General features: G+C 38.7%; 1 protein-coding gene across 1 annotated transcript; it reads left to right on the forward strand.

The window, feature by feature from the left end:
* The first annotated feature begins 360 nt into the window (after positions 1–360).
* LOC131159221 (protein SCARECROW) lies at positions 361–4,557 on the forward strand. Its single transcript, XM_058113948.1, has 2 exons — positions 361–3,071; positions 3,791–4,557. Exons 1-2 carry the CDS (start codon positions 1,264–1,266, stop codon positions 4,248–4,250), a joined length of 2,268 nt encoding a protein of 755 aa, XP_057969931.1. The 5' UTR covers positions 361–1,263; the 3' UTR covers positions 4,251–4,557.
* Positions 4,558–20,411: the final 15,854 nt, after the last annotated feature.

The following is a 20,411-nucleotide window of genomic DNA, read 5'->3' on the forward strand; positions in this document are numbered from 1 at the left end:
GCTTAATTTTGATTTCGGAGAATCATTACTGAGTAATAACTTACAAACAGTTTCACTTATTTGTGACCTAAAGCAATTAGTCCCTCAAACTTGAACTTTTGTCTTCACAATTTTTTTTTCTTTTGAATGAGCCTTGATTATCAGTGACACTCCAATTTGTTGTTTGTTTTTTTGGGAGAGGAAAAGGGTGCCATCATGAAATTGAAAATCTCAAAAATGTTCCCCACAAGTTGGATTTTGGGCGCTAAGTAACAAAAATCAGTGTCATTAAACTGACATGAACGCAGAGCCTTTTCCCTCCCCCTTTTCTCATCTACTCTGTAACCAATACCTAATACCCCATTTCATTTTACTGTAATAATTTTTAATCAATGCAATTAACAGGACTTAACAATGACCACTGCCCAATGCCCAGTTGGGTCTTTTCCATTCCAACTCCATCCATGAACACGTCAAATGCTCAACGACGAGGCACGGTCCAGAGGCCTACAGATGCCAAAGAGCTACCCCGAAAAAGGCAGCCCCCTCAACCGACCTCCACTCTACTCCACCGTGACTCTCTTTCCGCCGCCGCAGCCGCCGCCGTGTACCGCCTCTTCCGGCGTCTCACCTCCCCGGATTCCCCCCCCACCCACACTCCAACCATTTGTTCACTTGTGCTCAGCTCTTTCTTCCTCGTACGCATAATCCCAATTAGCCAACGTTAACAACAATCCATACATATTATTCCATTTTTGTTTTTGCCACTGGCATTTATTCCCTGCCACAAATTCTCCCCCAATAGAAGACACCCAACAAACCGCCACCGCCACCACCTCCTTCTCCGACGCCCCACCACCAGCCCCCATCTCCTTATGATTTTTTCCTCTGCTTGAGCTTCCTTCTGGGCTGTTACACAAGGAACAGAGCTGCGGAAACATCCAAAAGCCGAGCATATATATTATATTATATTATATTATATTATATGTTGATAGTATTTTAACCAAAAAGGCATAGGCGGTCGCGTCAGGTTGAGACTTGTGACTTTAGAGTTGGGAGAAAAAGGGAGATATAAATAAGAATCCCGAAGCCTTCTCTGTCTCAATCTTCATACCGTTATCTGCTTGGATGTCCATTCTCTCTCCGGTCCCCATTTCAAGATCTCCCATGCCCCCTACCCTGCTGTGATATATCCCCCATAGTCTCCCAATTCAATTGCTCTATGTCGAATCAGTACTGTTTCCGGAATACCCATATCCTTTTTCTTCAATCTGGTTGGCCGTCATGGCTGCTTCTGCTTTGCTCGGTGACAATGGCGCCGACGATGGCGATAAAAATAGCAGCGGCAGCCCTTTGAGCGCCTCCGATAAGACTAGCGGTGAATACCCACAGTTCGTATCCGACGGGAAGATGGTGAGGAAGAGGATGGCTTCTGAGATGGAGCAACTGCAAACCAGCGATTATAATAGGTTTCCTCGCCGGATTACGGACGCTTCACCAGCGGCGAATCATTTTTCCGGCGTCGATTGCCCGTCCCTGACCTTCGCGGCAGGCGGAGATGTTGCTTCACGAGACAACAACATCGGCAACCCTAACCACTCTAATTTGCTACCTTCTTCCACTAACTCCACCGTGACGTCAGGGGTTTGTGGGTTCTCCGGCCTGCCCTTGTTCCCGCCGGAGAGAAATCGAAACGCGACGGTCGCCGCAGGCGTTTTTGTCTCTTCTGCTGCGGCTACCGTTACCCCCATCGCAAGTGCTCCTTCTTCCATGGAGGACCCATCTGCGACGGCGTGGATTGACAGCGTCATAAGGGACCTAATCCACAGCTCCACCGCCGTCTCGGTTCCCCAAATCATTCAAAACGTGAGAGAGATCATCTACCCTTGTAACCCTCACCTGGCGTCGCTCCTTGAGTACCGGCTACGCTCGCTCACGGAGCCCATCCCAAATCAACCGGAAGCGAGGAGGAAGGAAGTGCACCCGGCGGATATTCCGAGGAATTATCCCCGGCAAGGACCGGTGCAAGAGTCCGCCGGACTTAAGCTCTATCTGGACTCCAGTGCTCTAGAGAACGACCCTTTTGCCCTTTCGAATTCCGTGGCTTCGCCGGCAATGAATCAGTATTCCAACTGGGGCGTAACGGTACCTACCACCACCGCCGTTGCCGCCACCATGGGCCGAGGCGGAGGAACCAACCAACAGTTTCAAGACCGTCAAGCCAGCGCTGCTTCTGTTAAGCCGGTACTCTCGTTGAAGCAAGTGCAACCGCCTCGGCCGCCTCCGCCCACGGAGGAACAACCGCAGGCGAGCTCTTCTCCTGCGGAAACAGAAGCAGCGACAGTGACCACCGCACCGCCGCCGCCGTCGACGGCGGTCCTAACCAGAGAGCAGAAAGAGGAAATGCGGCAGCAGCAGAGAGATGAAGAGGGTCTCCACCTACTGACCCTTCTGCTTCAGTGCGCGGAGGCGGTGTCGGCTGACAACTTCGAGGAAGCGAACCGGATGCTGCTGGAAATCTCGGAGCTATCGACGCCGTTTGGCACGTCGGCGCAGCGGGTGGCGGCGTACTTCTCGGAAGCGATGTCCGCGAGGCTCGTGAGCTCGTGCCTGGGGATCTATGCGTCGCCGCAGGCGGTTCCGCACAGCCAGAAGATCGTCGCCGCCTTCCAAGTTTTCAACGGCATAAGCCCCTTCGTCAAGTTCTCGCACTTCACGGCGAACCAGGCTATCCAAGAGGCCTTCGAGAGAGAGGCCCGAGTTCACATCATAGATCTGGACATCATGCAGGGGTTGCAGTGGCCGGGGCTGTTCCACGTTCTGGCGTCGCGGCCCGGGGGCCCGCCGTTCGTTAGGCTGACGGGGCTCGGAACCTCCATGGACGCTCTGGAGGCCACCGGAAAGCGGTTGTCGGATTTTGCAGAGAAATTAGGATTGCCGTTCGAGTTCTTTCCGGTGGCGGAGAAGGTGGGGAACCTGGACCCAGAAAGGCTGAATGTGAGCCAGAGGGAGGCCGTGGCAGTGCACTGGTTGCAGCATTCGCTCTACGACGTCACCGGCTCAGACAACAACACGCTTTGGCTCTTGCAGAGGTAAGCTCTAGTAATGGACCTGACGAGATCCAAATCTTTCTTTACAGTTTGATTCCAAAAAGCACTCACTATATTCGACTTTTTGTTCTAACCAAAATGATTTTGCTTTTGTTGTTTCTCAAAAACGTTTTGAAAAAAAAAAAATGAAAACCCAATTGAAGAATGAAGCGTAATTTTCATCTTTCTGATTTGTTTTTGAGGAGGTCGGGGAGTCACCATCATCATTTCAGAAGCTTTTCTTTTCCCCTCCACTTTATGTTGCTCTTTTTGTGCAATAGTGAAGGGAGGGGTGAGGGCTTCTGCTGATCATTCCTGTTTTCTAAACACTGACGTTCTGATCACCCAATTTCACCTTTTCCCATTCTAAAATCAGAAAGGCTGTTCTCACATATTCCTCAATTTTCAAGAAACCAAGAGGGTCTTCAAAAACAGATCGAAGAAGGGTCTTGCGTTTCATTCAAGAATAAAAAATGGGTCTCCATTAATTTCTGTTCCAAAAAATCAGAACTTCTTATTTTTAGTTAACTTCAAGTTATACTTTACTAAGGGGTCTTGCATTTCATTCAAGAATCAAAATGGGTCTCCATACATTTATGTTCAAAAATAAAAAATGGGTCTTCATGGGTACTTCTGATTTTCCCCTCAACTTCTACTTACTAACATGCACAAGCGTTGGTTTGGAACATGGGCTGTTCTTTTGGCCGGGGTGGCTTCTGCAGACTGGCTCCAAAGGTGGTGACTGTGGTGGAGCAGGACTTGAGCCACGCCGGGTCATTCCTGGGGAGGTTCGTGGAGGCCATACACTACTACTCGGCGCTGTTCGACTCGTTGGGGGCTAGCTATGGGGAGGAGAGCGAGGAACGGCACGTGGTGGAGCAGCAGCTGCTGTCGAGGGAGATCCGAAACGTGCTGGCGGTGGGTGGACCGTCTCGGAGCGGCCAGGTGAAGTTCCACAACTGGAGGGAGAAGCTGCAGGAGTCAGGCTTCCGGGGGATCTCTCTGGCTGGGAACGCCGCGTCGCTGGCCACGCTGCTTCTCGGGATGTTCCCGTCCGATGGGTACACCTTGGTGGAGGACAATGGCGCCCTCAAGCTGGGCTGGAAGGACCTCTGCTTGCTCACTGCTTCTGCCTGGAGGCCCTTTCATGCTACCACCACCCTTCACTATGCCGCCCGCTAGCTACTGTGCTTTAGCTGCCTCCAGCTAGTTTTTTACCCCAGTTCCCTCTTGGTTTCTAGCTAGGCGGATGCTTAATCGGAATATGCATATTGCATGCATGTGTTGTAGAGAATTGAAGCAGGCAGACTATTAACATTAATCTGATCTCCGTTGTATAATAATCTTCGAAACACCCATATATAAATAGTAGGCCGCAGCCTAGCCTAGCCTAGCCTAGCGTAGCCTAGCCTTTGACCAATTCTCAATTCAGTAGGCCAAATTGTTTTTGAATCATGGAACAAAATTCATTTTCTTTTTTCATCCAAAACTTGAATCGTCTTTGGTGCATTCTCACTCAAACTATGGTCTTGTATCTTGTGGGGGGAATTATTATTATTTTTAATCGAATTTGGTATACGAAATGAATTCATAAGTGACTTAATTGTTTCACTTAAATATTTAATACAAAAAATGCAAGAAAATAGGGAGAGAAATGAGGTTATACTTGGTTTGAGGAATACTTATTCTTAAGAATATGGTTTAATTAATGAACATAACAGGTCTCTCTTTTTAATTGAATGGGGAATGTGAAATGAATAAAATCTAAAATATAAATTAAGATAAGGTTAAGCAAAGATAGGCTACCATAAATTTAGCTTATTCTACTATTATTACCAATTATTATCTCTTGATCAGTCAAATCAAATCATCTTTTAAAAACATGTCGGTCGAAACATATCATTCTATAAAATCTATTTTTTTAAGACAATTAAAAATTTTAAAAAGTAAATATTAATAGTTTGTAGAATAAAATTTTTATTTATTAATTTTATATTTTTTAAAATTTTTTTCTTATATTTTTTGATATCTAAATATAAAAAAATTGAATTCTTTCTCATTTTCTTTTGGCTATGTTTCGGACCTTGAATTTAGATTTAAATGAATTTGGATAAATTTTAATATAACTTTATATAACATCTTATGCTGGTGTGAGCTATCATTATAAACAACTAAGAGAGATTTGAGGCATTTGAAATTTGTAACATCCCAAAATCAAGGGTGGTTAGCTTGAGTCTAGGAGATGAAAATTTGTATAGCAAAGTTAAGTTTTTTTTGTATATAAGAAAGGACAGATGGCTGAAAAAAAAAAAAAAAAGATGAAGAGGTTGAATACAAAAGACAAATTTTTTACATGGTATCAAAGCTAAACGAGTTCTGGCTTCCTGTATTGCATCCTAATCATACCTCTATTCATGGCGGACTCTGATGATCTGAACTCTTCTGGCGACACGTCCAATCTCTCTGATTCTATCCTTGAATTGACTACAAGGATGACCGAGGTTTTGAACAACACTCGGACCCCGACCATCACCACTGAAACATCCGCTGCTCCGATCGGCATTAAGTTGGATGGTTCCAACTATGCACTATGGTCCCAGGTTGTTGAGATGTATATCTCTGGCAAGGACAAACTGGGGTACATTAATGGCGACTTTCCCCAGCCGCTATCCACTAATCCCTCCTTTCGTAAGTGGCGCACCGATAACGCCATTGTTAAAGGTTGGTTAATTTCTTCCATGGATTCGTCCTTGATTGGCAATTTTATTTGGTTTTCTACGGCAAAGGCGGTTTGGGATTCCATTGCCACTACCTTCTTTGATGGTAATGATACATCACAAGTGTATGATCTTCGATGCCGTGTGACACGGCTAAAGCAAGCCACTGACTCGCTGGAAAAATATTATACTGAGTTGCAGGGTTTATGGCGTGAAATTGATTTTCGTCGGCTAAATCCTATGGAATGCTCTGTTGATATTCAGCATTATAATAGGATCATCCAGGAAGACCGTGTTTATGTGTTTTTGGAAGGTCTTGACGATCGGCTAGACAAAATACGGGCTGATGTTTTGTAGATGAAACCATTTCCTACTGTCGAACAAGCGTATGCGCGTGTTAGACGGGAGGCTATTCGACAGTAGGTTATGACTACCCATGACCCTGATGGGCTCCAGGGGACTGTCTTGGCCTCAAAATCACTTACCTTAAGCACATCTACCCCTGGTAAATCTTCCAAGCCCCGAAATTCCACTGATTCGAAAAAATGTTCTCATTGTGGAAACCAGAAGCACACACGTGAAACCTGTTTCAAATTGCATGGGTACCCTGATTGGTGGCATGAACTTCAAGCCCGTAAATGTCCTGTTGGAACCGGAACGAATGGAAATTTAGGCACAGCTGCTGCTGCAACATCCACGGACGCTTCTCCTAATTTGAACTCAGGTATCCCTAATCTTGCTCTTCCTACCTCCCACCGAGATGCAGACTGTAGTGCATGGCTTCTTGACTCGGGGGCCACTAACCATATGACTTTGGCTACCTCGGACTTCTCTCATAGCTCTCTTTCGCAACGCACCAGCATAGTCAATGCAAATGGTGTTATCTCACAAGTCACTGGCGCTGGTTCTGTGACTTTATCTCCATCCCTACATTTATCTAATACTTTACTTGTTCCGTCTTTATTCCATAAATTGTTGTCTGTGAGTCAGCTTACTGCAGACCTTGGGTGTGTTGTGCTTATTTATCCCAATTTTTGTCTTATTCAGGATATTCTCACCAAGGAGATAATTGGACGTGGTACTAAGAGGGAGGGATTATATTATGTGGAAGACATTAGTATCGGCCAGGCCAATCACATGAACCATCCGCATGCCGATAAAGAGACACTACTTTGGTTGTGGCATCGACGCTTGGGACACCCATCTTTTCCTTATTTGAAGCATGTTTTTCCTGATTTTTTTAAGCATTTACAGACTACTGATTTGAAATGTGACACTTGTATTTTGGCTAAAAGCCACCGCGCTACTTATCCTTTAAGTATGAATAAAAGTGACACTCAATTTACGTTAATTCACTCTGATGTATGGGATCCTCACCTGTTACTAATATGTCTGGCTTTCGTTGGTTTGTGATTTTTGTGGATGACTGTACTCGTATGACATGGCTTTATTTGATGAAACACAAAGATGAGGTTCTTAGTGTGTTTGAAACATTCCATGCTATGGTTGGTACTCAGTACGGTGCCACCATGAAGGTTCTCCGCTCTGATAATGGTGGTGAATATGTCAATAAGCACCTTAAAGCGTACTTTACTCAACATGGTTTAATTCATGAAACTTCATGCTCACAAACACCTCAACAGAACGGTGTTGCCGAGAGGAAAAGTAGACATGTTCTTGAGATTGCCCGTGCTTTGCTTCTCGGTGCTCATATGCCCAAACGTTTTTGGACCGATGCCGTCTCAACTGCTGTCCATCTTCTTAACAGAATGCCTTCCAAGGTTTTATCCTTTAAGACACCACTCCAATGTCTTTCTACTTATGTGTCACTACCTACTGCACTAATGCTTCCTCCTCGCGTCTTTGGGTGTCTTGTCTATCTGTATCTCCACAAGAATCAGCGCACTAAACTTGATCCATGTGCATGTCGGTGTTTGTTTTTGGGCTATGGCGTCCATCAAAAAGGGTACCGGTGCTATGATCCTACCACCCGTAGACTCTATGTGACTATGGATGTCCAATTCTTAGAGACTGATATGTTTTTTTTCCTCTTCGACACCTACTTCTAGTCTTCAGGGGGAGATACATAATGAAGAGTTGAATTGGTTCCAACATGAGGCGCCAAATGAGTTTGATTGATTGGCGCCAAATGAGGGGCCATGTGAACATGAGGGGCAGGATGGGTCGAATGATAACTTAGGCATTGTGAACTGTGAAGCTGAGATATATCCTACTGCAGAGCATGCAACACCTGAGACTGAACCTATATCCCCTCCCTCTGAAGTGCCAGCCAAATCATCTCCTGAGAATACTCCTGAGGTACGTAATGTTATTACACCCTTACATACAGATGATATAGATGCTTCTGTGGGTTATGTCTTACCTCACAGGTACAATCGTGGCAAGCCACCTAATAGATACTCTCCAGATATTGAGGAATGAAGGTCGAGATATCCTATTGCTAACTATGTATCCACCAAGGAACTCTCTGAACCTCTTAAGAAATTTGCACAAGAACTCTCCATATGTCAAATTCCTACTAGTGTTCATGAGGCATTGACAGATCCAAGATGGACCCAAGCTATTGAGGAAGAAATGGAGGCACTACTAAAAAAAGATACATGGACTCTTGTTCTATTACCTAAAGGAAAACGAACTGTGGGGTGCAAATGGGTGTTCTCCATTAAACACAAAGCAGATGGATCTATTGAACGGTACAAAGCACGACTGGTAGCGAAGGGATATACGCAGACATATGGTGTTGATTATCAGGAGACTTTCTCACCTGTAGCCAAGTTAAATACAGTCAGGGTATTATTGTCTCTTGCTGCAAATCTTGATTGGCCTTTGCATCAATTTGATGTAAAGAATGCTTTTCTCAACGGTGATCTCCAAAAAGAGGTTTATATGGATGTTCCTCCTGGTTATACAACATCTTCAAAGAATGGAGTGGTGTGCAAATTGCAGCGAGCGTTGTACGGACTGAAACAATCACCACGAGCATGGTTTGGAAGGTTTAGCTTGGCAATGAAGAAATATGGCTTCCAACAAAGTAACTCTGACCATACTTTGTTCTTAAAGCATCAGTTAGGTAAGGTAACTGCTTTGATAGTCTATGTAGATGACATTATTATTACAGGAGATGATGAAGATGAAATCTCTCTGCTTCAAAAGCAATTAGCAATTGAATTTGAGATGAAAATTTTGGGAGGACTCAAGTATTTCTTGGGAATTGAAGTTGTCAGGTCTAAGAAAGGCATATTTCTCTCCCAACGGAAATACATATTAGACTTGCTAACCGAAGTAGGGATGTTGGAGTGTAGGCCTGCAGACACCCCCATGGTTCAGAATTACAAGCTTGGAGAATACCCAGACCAAGTACCAACAGATAAGGGAAGATACTAAAGGTTAGTTGGTAAACTCATTTATCTCTCCCATACTCGCCCAGATATTGCCTATGCTGTAAGTGTCGTAAGTCAATTTATGCATAATCCAAGTAAGAGTCATATGGAAGCAGTAATTCGAATACTTCGATACTTGAAGTCATCCCCGGGCAAGGGACTTATGTTCTCAAAACATAATAGTCAGCCGATGGTTTATGGGTATACGGATGCGGATTGGGCAAGTAATATCACTGATAGAAAGTCCACATCAGGATATTTTACATTTGTTGGAGGAAATCTTGTAACCTGGAGAAGCAAGAAACAAAAAGGGGTAGCCTTGTCAAGTGCTGAAGCCGAGTTTAGGGGAATGGCTAAAGGTCTTTGTGAACTCCTTTGGCTAAGAAAGCTACTCAATGAAATTGGGTTTTGCACCCACTTCCGAGATGGATCTCTTGTGTGACAATAAATCTGCAATTGCCATTTCTCACAATCCTATTCAACATGATCGTACTAAACATGTAGAGGTAGATCGACACTTCATCAAAGAGAATCTTGAAGCAAAAACAATTAGGTTTTCGTTTGTGAAATCCGAAGATCAATTGGCAGACATCCTTACAAAAGCTGTATCTAGCAAGGACTTTTACAGCTCACTTGACAAGTTGGGTATGCGAGACCTCTATGCATCAACTTGAGGGGGAGTGTTGGTGTGAACTATCATTATAAACAACCAAGAGAGATTTGAGGCATTTGAAATTTGTAACATCCCATAAATCAATGGTAGTTAGCTTGAGTCTAGGAGATGAAAATTTGTATAGCAAAGTTTAGTTTTTTTGTATATAAGAAAGGACAGATGGCTAAAAAAAAAAAAAAGGATGAAGAGGTTGAATACAAAAGACAGATTTTGTACAATCCGAATCCAATATAAATTCAAATTTGAGACCTCCTCAAAAATAAGATTATTTTCACTAACATTTTTAACTTTTGAAAATGGAGATTAAAAGCTTTATGATTGATCAAAAGCTTGTCTACACTCATCCATGAAAGTTCAGCATGTCTTCAGGAATTTGAAGAGGATTTCATTCACTTCTCTAATCTATAAGTCTTCATTCCTTACGCTATGTTTGTAGACAAGAATTAAATGAAAAGGAATGTAATCAAATTCTTATGTTTAATTCGAGATATTAATGGTGAAACAATTACAATAATTGCAATATTAATAATATTTATTATTAAAAATAATAATAATAAAAATAATAACAACATTAATAAAAAATCAAAATAATGATAATTATTTTAAATATAATAAGTATTACAAAAATAAAAAAAAATAATACTATCTAATAATAATTACAAGCACAATAATATCAATCATCCTAAAATAATAATAATAATAATTATTTTAAGGATAAAAATTATTATAAATAAAATAAAAAGATTTAATAAAAATAAAAATAAAAATAATTACTATTATAAAAATAATAAATAATAATCAAACAAGAATGACAGGAATAATAATAATATTAATTATTATAATAATAAAAATAATAATTTCAATAGTAACAATATTTATTACTAGAAAATAATAATAAAAAGGAAAAAACAATAATAATTATTTTAAGGATACTAAATAATATAAAATAATTAAAAAAATAATAACTAACAATAATTACAATAAGGCCAAAAATAATAGTCATTATTATTTTAAGGATAATAATTATTACAAAACAATAAAAATAATAATAACACTAATAATTTTAATAAAATAAAAAAAATTTACAAATTTTAATGATTATGTATACTTATTAATAAAAATAGTCCAAAATAATTATATTTGCTTATTTGCATATAATAGGTGCTTCCTTTGAAAATTGGAGTTCACATTTGCTTAAGTATTAAAGAGAAATATAATAAACATGTGTTCTTTTCTTAAAAATAATTGAACTTATATTTCTTAAAATATTAATAAAAAAGACAATAAATGTATTTTTATATTTTATTGAAAGGCACCTTTTTATAACTCCCTAATTAATTGAGCGAGTTTGAGTTTATGTTTACCCACATTCGTGTATGAATGGATCAATCTGAACTCAATCTATTTAAGTTTCCCATATTAACCAGGCAAAGCCAATCCCTCACTTGATTTAGTCATCATGTTTGGGTTTGTCTAAACAATAAAGAGGCTTGCATGTTGCGGAAACCTTTAGGTTCTATATGGAATTTGGAAAACAATTGGGAATGAAAGGAAAATTTAAATGAATTCACCTTTTTATGTTTGGTCATTAAGGAAAGCAAGAAAAAAGTTTTAAAAAATATCAAATTAATAAATAAAAAATTAATTTTATACATCATTAACATTGACTTTTTCTTAAAATTTAATTATATTAGAATAAAATTTTATTTTTAATAGTATTTGAAATAAATATATGATGATGCCCATTTTGCCGGAACAATTTTCCACTAAGGAGCTTGAAGGGGGTCGAAACTCCAAATTGCCCTTTGGTCTTTCTTTTTTGACATTTTATCAAATTTGATTGCGCTAGGTGATCTGCAACGGTCTGAAATGATAAGATGTCTGATAGTGATTTTGACATCAGACACACAAGTTGAGACAAAATACTATTATTCCAGACTTTTTATTATTATTATTATTGATTTCTTGCCAAATCTAGCTGCATCGGGTGATTCGGAACAATCCAAAAAGGTAAGGTGGGATTTGATAATGATTTTGATTTTGTGCATGCAAATTGAAGCAAAATTTCTATCTTTTTCAGACCTTTTGCCCTCTTTTTACCAATTTTAATTGCACACAATGGTTCAAGGTAGATCCAAATTGTAAGAAAAAGGTCTAATAATGATTTTGACTTTAGACACGAATGTCGAGGCAATACCCTTGTCATTCCAAACTTTTTTGCTCTTTTTTGATCGATTCTGATCATACCAGATGATACGAAATAGTCCAATATGATAAAAAGAGGTTTGACAATGATTTTGACCTCGTCCCCTAGCCCAATGTTCATTTTTTAAAAGGGTTAGGACCCAATTTTAAAACCTAGGCCCAATTTTTTTTTTAAAGGGCCAAGGCCCAATTTTTCGTTTTTAAAACAAACGAGACGTAGGGTGTAACAACCTACCTATTTTACCATAATTTATTTTATTTAAATAATAATCCTGATAAAACATAATCAACCTGTGCCCCTGGGTACCAGAGATATACCTGAAATACAACAATAATACCTAAGCAGCGGGAAACGTAAAATCACATACATATCAAATCATCCATCCAACACAATACTAGAGTTTTACTATAACTGTCATATACATACACACATCCCAAAATATCCAAAAAGTGCCCTAGGGTCACCACCCGAAAATCCGCCAGACCCTAGCAAAATGACTTATCCTTCAAACAGGGTAGAACAATTGAACTCTAACGCTACAGAGCTCTATTCGGTTTTCTATCTAGGGCTCCTAAAATGTTTATATAGCTGAGGTGAGACACCTTTCAATAAGGGAAATAAACTGATATTAGTGTGTGGCAACATAAGTATTTTCGTGTTATACAGTACATAAATCATATTTGATAAAACTATCTGTATTATATCTTGGAAAACATGATTTATCATAACATGGTGTAACATACTGAATTTTTATACAAAAAAATCATCTCATATACAGTACATGAAATAACACCTTGGATGGATAGCTCGCTGATGTCATTTCTTACCCCCACATGATTAGGTTATGAGGCCTGAAGGTAGGACCTAGCAATGGCTGGCCGACCACGCTAGATCAACATAAGTCTGAAAGTACGATGGGTCTGCCTCTCCTGGTCCGGACACCAGAGGGACACCTGCACTACCATAAAACTACATCGACTGCCAATCTCTCATTGCCCCTTACGTCAAGTGGTAACACTAACACATACAAGGTAGTGATCATATAGCTACGTTATCGTGTTTCGTGAAAGCCTAAACCAAGTCATCTGGGTTCTGATAACATATAGTATATTTCCAAATAATGATACATGTCTATTTCATAATAATATCCGTTATATTAATATTTTCATAAAACTTTGCATAACATATCATATAAAATTTACAGCCCTTACGCCAGCATTTTGTATCTTATAAATCACGACCCTTGACCCTTACACCAGTATATCATATAAAACCTCGGCCCTTATGCCGACATATCATAACATACTAAATCATGAAATCTCTATACTGTTATAGAGTTTTTCCTGAAAATTGGTAATACATGAATATACTAGGAAAACATAATATTTCATCATCATAATTTCCATGGTCAATGTTACTCATGCCACACAAAAGGGATAATATTTAGAACATAAAATCTGTTCTAAAATCATATTTTTGATATTATACATAAAATCATATTTCTGACTAACAACATTATTTCTAACATAATTCTACAATATACATATTTACCTGAAATTAAATGTTGTAAAATAATAAATATATTTTCATAATAAAGTTGACTTAGTTTATCCCCTTACCTGACTTGTGAAAAAGCCTACAAATTACTCAAAAATCACATCCGTGTGGTCCCCAACTCAACACCCTAAAATTGATATTTTCCCAACAAAACTTCAGTATTGCCTTACTTAAGATTTTCTTCTCAGTCTAGAAATACCAAAAACCTAATAAAATTGAAATTAACTAACTTACCCAAATTTTGGGATGGTTCCCAAGTTAGCCTGACCCACAAATCACTCCAGCAGATGTGAAGAGAATCTTCCCAAGAGTGACGTGGCAGCTTTGGATCATCGAACCGGAGAAGAACCAGCCCAAAATCCTAGAGAGAAGGGGTAGAGGATGAAGTAGAGAGAGAAAAGAGGAGTTGCATGCGAAATTTCTTGTTGAAATTCGAATTTGAGCCATTTATACAACTGGCTTCGTCGATGAGACACGTCATTTCATCGACGAGGCCAAGAAGGGAGTTCGTCAACGAACTCATAACTTTTATCGACGAATTTCAGACCCTGAAATTACCCCTCTCGGTAATTTCTCGTCGACGAGACACGTGTCCCTGTCGACGATCCCAATAAGCAGTTTCGTCGACGAACTCTTTACTTTCGTCGACGAGATCCTACTGTGACCCCCTTTAAAATTTTCTTTTCTCCCTCTTTTATTATTTAAATACTATAATTTTTCGGGTTTCTACATAGGGCCTAATTTTCAAACCCTCACACCCAGGCACAATTTTTTTTAAAAACCCAAACAGAACCCACTTTTAGAAAAAAATAAATAAATAAAATAAGTTCAGGGTCTAAATAAAAAAATAAAAATAAAACTCAAACAATCCATATCTAAATATATAGCTTTAAGAGTTGGATATGATGTTTAGGGTTCTTAGAAGAGCCTCAATATTCAAAATTCAAAGCATGATGCAAATGAGTTCTTTTTTTATCTTTCCATAGGTATAGAGCTTAGCTCCTCTAAGTATGTGATGATTATGCAAGGATGAAAGTGTGATATTTCTATTTAAGTTTTCACTCATCCTTTCAAAAACTTTTTAACATTTTTATTATCCTAATCATCTTTGTACAAAGTTTTATTTTGGGAAAAATCTACCAAAATTTCGGCAGCATTCCGTCTGTAAATTGGACATTTTCTCATAAAACTTGTACCTGATAATGGGTTGTTTTCAATAGATAAATCATATAAAACAAGCAATAACCTAATATCTACAACTAGCATGCAAATTATATCACTACATCCACCATGCAAGAGGCTTTCAATATAAGCATACTTTCCAGTAGTTCAATCAACAACTCATAAAGAAATGAACTATCCAATAGATGATATGAATAATAACTAACAATGGATAGTTATGAGATTAGTGCAGAGTTGTTCTCACAAGGGCATACATACATATAATCATAAATAAAAATTAAGAGCATTTTAATGAATATAGATATGAAAGATGAATGCTCCCCCTCAATTATGCACTCGACTCATTTAATGTCTTTTTCTTATTTTTCAAATCATTTAGCCAAAAGATCTAAATTTTTAATTATATATGGTTGGCTTTGAGTTCTTAGGCTTAACGGACCAAAAAGTCACAATGAATATTTCTTTGAGAGTTCTAAGCCTATATTTGCCTCTTTTCTTATGATTTACAATACGTGAGAGGCCTAAGTTCAAATGGCTTTTCTTTCTTATCGTTCATGTATAGGTTTCTCAGTTATTGCATTTTCATATATGTTGAAACTAATAGCAATTATATTAGCCATTTAACTTAATTCACAAAGCTGAAACTCTAAAGGATTTGATTTAATGTTTAAGAGCTTATGAAAGAAATTTTGGATTAATACTCTTGAAAAATTAAAATTTATGTTATGTTCAAAGAGTATTCATTATGAATGGACATGAATTAAGATATTTGCATGGAAGAGGATATGTCCAAACAATTTAGATAAAGAGCAACTAGAAAAGTATGAATTTTGGAACACAGCTCTTTGGTAATTGGAAAGTATCCTTTAGGTATGATCATATAGAGGAGCAAGGATACGAACCAATGAGAGGATGGATCTTTACATAATGTGATCGTGGTATGGTAAAGATTTCCTGTGGAGGATATGGTGAACCACAATTAGAAGATTTTTATCTTTTTAAGCACAATAGGGAATATTTTGATTAATCAGTGAAACTAGAATCCCTTAGTGGTTGCCTCTAATTTTGATTATGGAAGGATGTCTTTAAGTAAGCACTAGTTAGAATAGGGACTAATGATCATCAGTTCTTAAGCCTAGAGTGATGACTAAACTAAGGTTAAGGCTTTTATATTCAAAAAATGAGTTTAGTTTTAATTGATATATATATCAAGATGGATTCCCTAAAACTTAAATATGTGCAATGGACAAGATATGCTTAACTTAAAATTTGTATATTCAAATATGAATTAAGCATTGAGAATAATATGCCAGACACAGTTGTCTTGTTCATTTGGAAGTGGATTTTATTTGAGTATGCTATAGCCGATGTTTTCATACTTTATGCAATTATTGTGATATAAATGAATTAAGCTCAAATTGGATCTCTTGCTTGAATTTGCATATTTGCTTGAATTTCCATTGATCTTAGTATTCAATATAGTGTATAGTGAATACATCAACTAAGAGTTTACATTTTAAGCACCAACCAATTCCCAAACCAACAGCCATCACCACCCCCTATAGCTAATCCTATGCACTAAGGAAAAATTTGATAATTATGTAAATTTCAATGTGAATATGATTTTCCTTTGGTCCTAAAGGGTTTACTTTCATGACAACCCACTTCATTTCTTTATCTATGCCTTTGACACCTCTAGATGTGTAGTTATATTGTTTGTGCCCTTTTCTTTCATCAGATAAGCACGTTTTGTATATATGTGAAGGGTTATGCTTATTTCTTCTGTCATTACTTTTTTTTTTTGGATTACGCACCGGGTATCCACGCGTCCGTTTTACGGTCCACGTGACTAATTCTGTGCCCCTTGAAGTTGACCCCACAACTTCAAAGGGAGGGTAAATTCAGGAGTCCAGGGGCGGAAACGAGTCCAAGAGGGTTTGAACACCTGACCTCGTGAAAGGCACTCCTGCAACCCGCTTTACCACCTGAACCACACCCTGGGGGTTTCTTCTATCATTACTTGATAAGGCATAAGGATGCTTATGGGATTTGAAGGATGAACCATTTTTGAAAATGTTTTTCTTTCTAACTCTTAAACGTTTATTTGAACTATACTTCCCATCTTTGGATTTGAAAATCATTCCATAATTATCTTCAATCTTTCTTTCTAAGCATATGATTTTCAAAATTATTCTCACCTTTTTCTTCTCTAGAGTGACATGAAATTCTTTTAATTCATTTAAATGCTTTGCCGCTATTTCATTTTCATTTTTCAAAAATGTTTTTTTCTTTGATATCTCAACTAGAATCCTATGCATTTTAATTAAATGAAGACTTTTTCAGTTTTCCACATGAAGGCGTCTCATCAAATGATTCATCAAAAGATTTATCAAATTGAATAACACATGAATCATTGCATGCAACATTTCCAGTATCATCACAAGATTCAACAAATGATTCAACACATGATACAATACAACATTCAACACAAGAATCATCAGTATAGATGGAGTTAGAATCATATACCTCCTCCTAATCATATGGAGTTACAGTACTTGGAGTAGTTGACTCCTCTTTACTTTTTCCATATATCCTGTCCAACTCTTTCCAAATTTCTTTTGTACTATGACATGTCATAACTTCATAAACAATGTTAGAATCTAAAGCATAGAACAAAGTATTCATGGCATCCAAATTTATTTGCAATAAATACATGTCATCATCATTCAACTCACTTTCTAATTTGGGAACTTCAACAAAATCAATGCTTTTCATAGGTACAACGTTTCCCTGAGCAATAACTTTCCAAAATCTCTAATTTAAAGCTTTTATAAAGACAGTCATTCTAAGTTTCCAATACGAGCCATCATGATCTTTTACTAAATGATGTTTAAGTCTAAGTTATGAGGCTCTGATACCAAATGTTAGCTTAGATGCAACCCCAAAAGGGGGGGGGGGTGAATTGGGTATTTAAAAAAAAATTCCCTAGGTCAATCGGTTTAACAGCAGTATTACTCAACTTAGGGTTAGTCTATGTGATCAATAAATAAGCATACACGTGCAATAAAAGTAAAGTGCGGAAAAGTAAATAATACACGTAATATGTTATTAAGGTTCGGCCAAATTGCCTATATCCCCGCCTTGGCTACACCAGCATAAGGATTCCACTACGGCTCACTTAAACAGGTGGAGCAGCACCTAATACAACACGCCTTACTAAGGTGGCACACCTAACTTTCCTAACCAGGTCTAAGCCAATTCGGGACTATTCCATAGGGCTAGTCTCCCTCTTCAAGCCTGCGCCTGGAATACAATCAATGGTATAAAAATTTTGTACACGAAAATGCACTTCTTCACAAGTAAATATGTAAACCAGTATAGCTCAAGCAATAATGCAAGCACTTATGATATGTAAATATGCTCAGTGCTCTCATGTGTGCTAAACACTCAAATAAGTATAGAATATCAGTCTAGATCTAGAATGTATATCAAAGTAAGATTTGAAACACAGTATGTGAATATCATAAAATCATATCAAGGTTTCAAATATGTTAGTTAATTGATTCAAACAAACTCAACAAGATATTCTCAATGTACTAAGCATAAGGTGTCATGCCCCGAACCCGGAAATGGGACCCGAGGGTGAAAATATAATCTAACCTGTCCCTATATCATACAAATCATCACAGATATAGTACAAAGGATGAGGGTCCGACCCCTTGGGGTTCCCAGGCACCCTAAACACATCCAATCATAATCATATACGCAGTGGAAAAAGTCATTCTATATCAACATATGCAGTACCATACCAGAGTCTATACAAGAGCAGAACATGGTTCTAACAAAACGTACAAACTGGGTGCCCAAATACAACTCAAAATGGCAACCCAACAAAACTATAGTCCCAACACTTACCCAAGCGCTAACACAGTACACTAGCCACTACACTCCCTACACCAGGACGCTAGTTCCGGTTACCCGAAGGATCTGTAAAAATGTACTTACAGTAGGGGTGAGACACCTCTTAGTAAGGAAGAACATAGGTTATATCGGTGTATGGCATTTGAGTGTTATTATGATACAACATACACACAGTTAAATGCATTCTAATACTAATTTATACAGTGCATACACGCACACATACGGCAGCCATTTATACGCAGCCCCATCATAATACATACACATGATCAGTAATCCTCAGTGTCGTCACACTCTTTGGCCCGAAGCCGGCCCGTGACATATGGCATTGGCCCGTAGCCAACCCGCGAACACGGCGCCACCGGCACATGGCTAGTCCCTGACTCCTATGGCATCGTACCGGCGCTAAACTGGTGGATCCACACCCTTCGGCCTGATCTGCCGGAATAGGCTCATGCCCTTGGATATAGAGCCGGACACTCTTGCCTACATGGCAGGCGATAACACGCCCTCGGATATAGAGCCAGACACTCTTAGTACCTGGAACAATTTCGGAACCGTGTTCCTACTAGCATTTCAACATATCACACACACATGCATGCTCATATAACCAAACAAACCACACTCATTGGGTAATCTAAATCATGGTTTTCCAAAAAAATACAGTTTAAACAAAGTCAAGGCACGACCATCCCAATATCACAGTATAAATCACACATATACTCGGTTTTCAACAAAACCTAGGATTCAGCCCGTCGCCCCCTTTGTCCTAAAACTGTAATAATGAAAAACTCATAGTTTTCCCTGTTAGATCCCCCCAAATGAGTAGCCAAAACACACACAAGACCGTGGACCACAGTTCCACCGAGTCCGATTTCAAAAATAACCAATATAAACATAGTTCCCCTTACCTTAACCCCGTAAGCAAATCCCGAACTCCAAGGTCCCTAAACAGCGAACCGAGTTCCAAAACCTACAAATCACAGTACAGAATATGTTCACAAGACAGTTACCTACAAATCTACCGGATCAGAATTGAAAACCGAGCCTTACCTCGATATTATGCTGAAACCCAAAAATCTCCGAAACGAGATTCCGATCCGTAGAAGTTGCAAAGAATCCTTCCATGATCCTCGTGGTAGCTTTCGTTTTCCGATTCCGTCAACGATCGGCGAAGAATTCTAAAGAGAAGGAGTAGGGAGAGGTTTAAAGAGAGAGAGAGAGAGAGAGAGAGAGAGATAAAAATCTAAGTTTGCTTAGTTTGGAAGAAATGAGAATTTCCTTTTATAGCCCTTTGACCCGGGAAATTTCTAATTTTGCCCCTCTCTTAATATTTAAACCCATTTTTCATATATCAGGTTCTTACACAAGGAGTGTTTAAATGAAAGTTTTGAAAATGATTTTGCACACAAAAATATAGGTTTAGGTGTCTTGCAATGACAATGCAAGAACCACAACCTTCTAAATCTTTCCACACAAGATTTATCAATTAAAATTGGTGGAAGAACTTAAAGCTATACTCTCAAAGTTAAAATCTATCAACAATCAAGCAGATGAGAGTATTTAAGCAAATAGAGAATGAAGCACAAGCACTTTAAATACACTCACAACTCTTGGATAATCAAGAAAAATGAAGCTTTTGAGTGTATGAGAGTAGTATAGGCTAAAATAAGATTTTGAAATTTTGAG

This window comes from Malania oleifera, chromosome 7 (genome assembly GCF_029873635.1).
Source record: "Malania oleifera isolate guangnan ecotype guangnan chromosome 7, ASM2987363v1, whole genome shotgun sequence".
NCBI classification, from domain to species: domain Eukaryota; kingdom Viridiplantae; phylum Streptophyta; class Magnoliopsida; order Santalales; family Ximeniaceae; genus Malania; species Malania oleifera.

Bases quoted from the DNA above. Each gene is read 5' to 3' on its own strand.
- LOC131159221 (XM_058113948.1), top strand. From the start codon at position 1,264: ATGGCTGCTTCTGCTTTGCTCGGTGACAATGGCGCCGACGATGGCGAT. The intron at 3,072-3,790 runs GTAAGCTCTAGT...TGGCTTCTGCAG, and splicing joins ACGCTTTGGCTCTTGCAGAG to ACTGGCTCCAAAGGTGGTGA.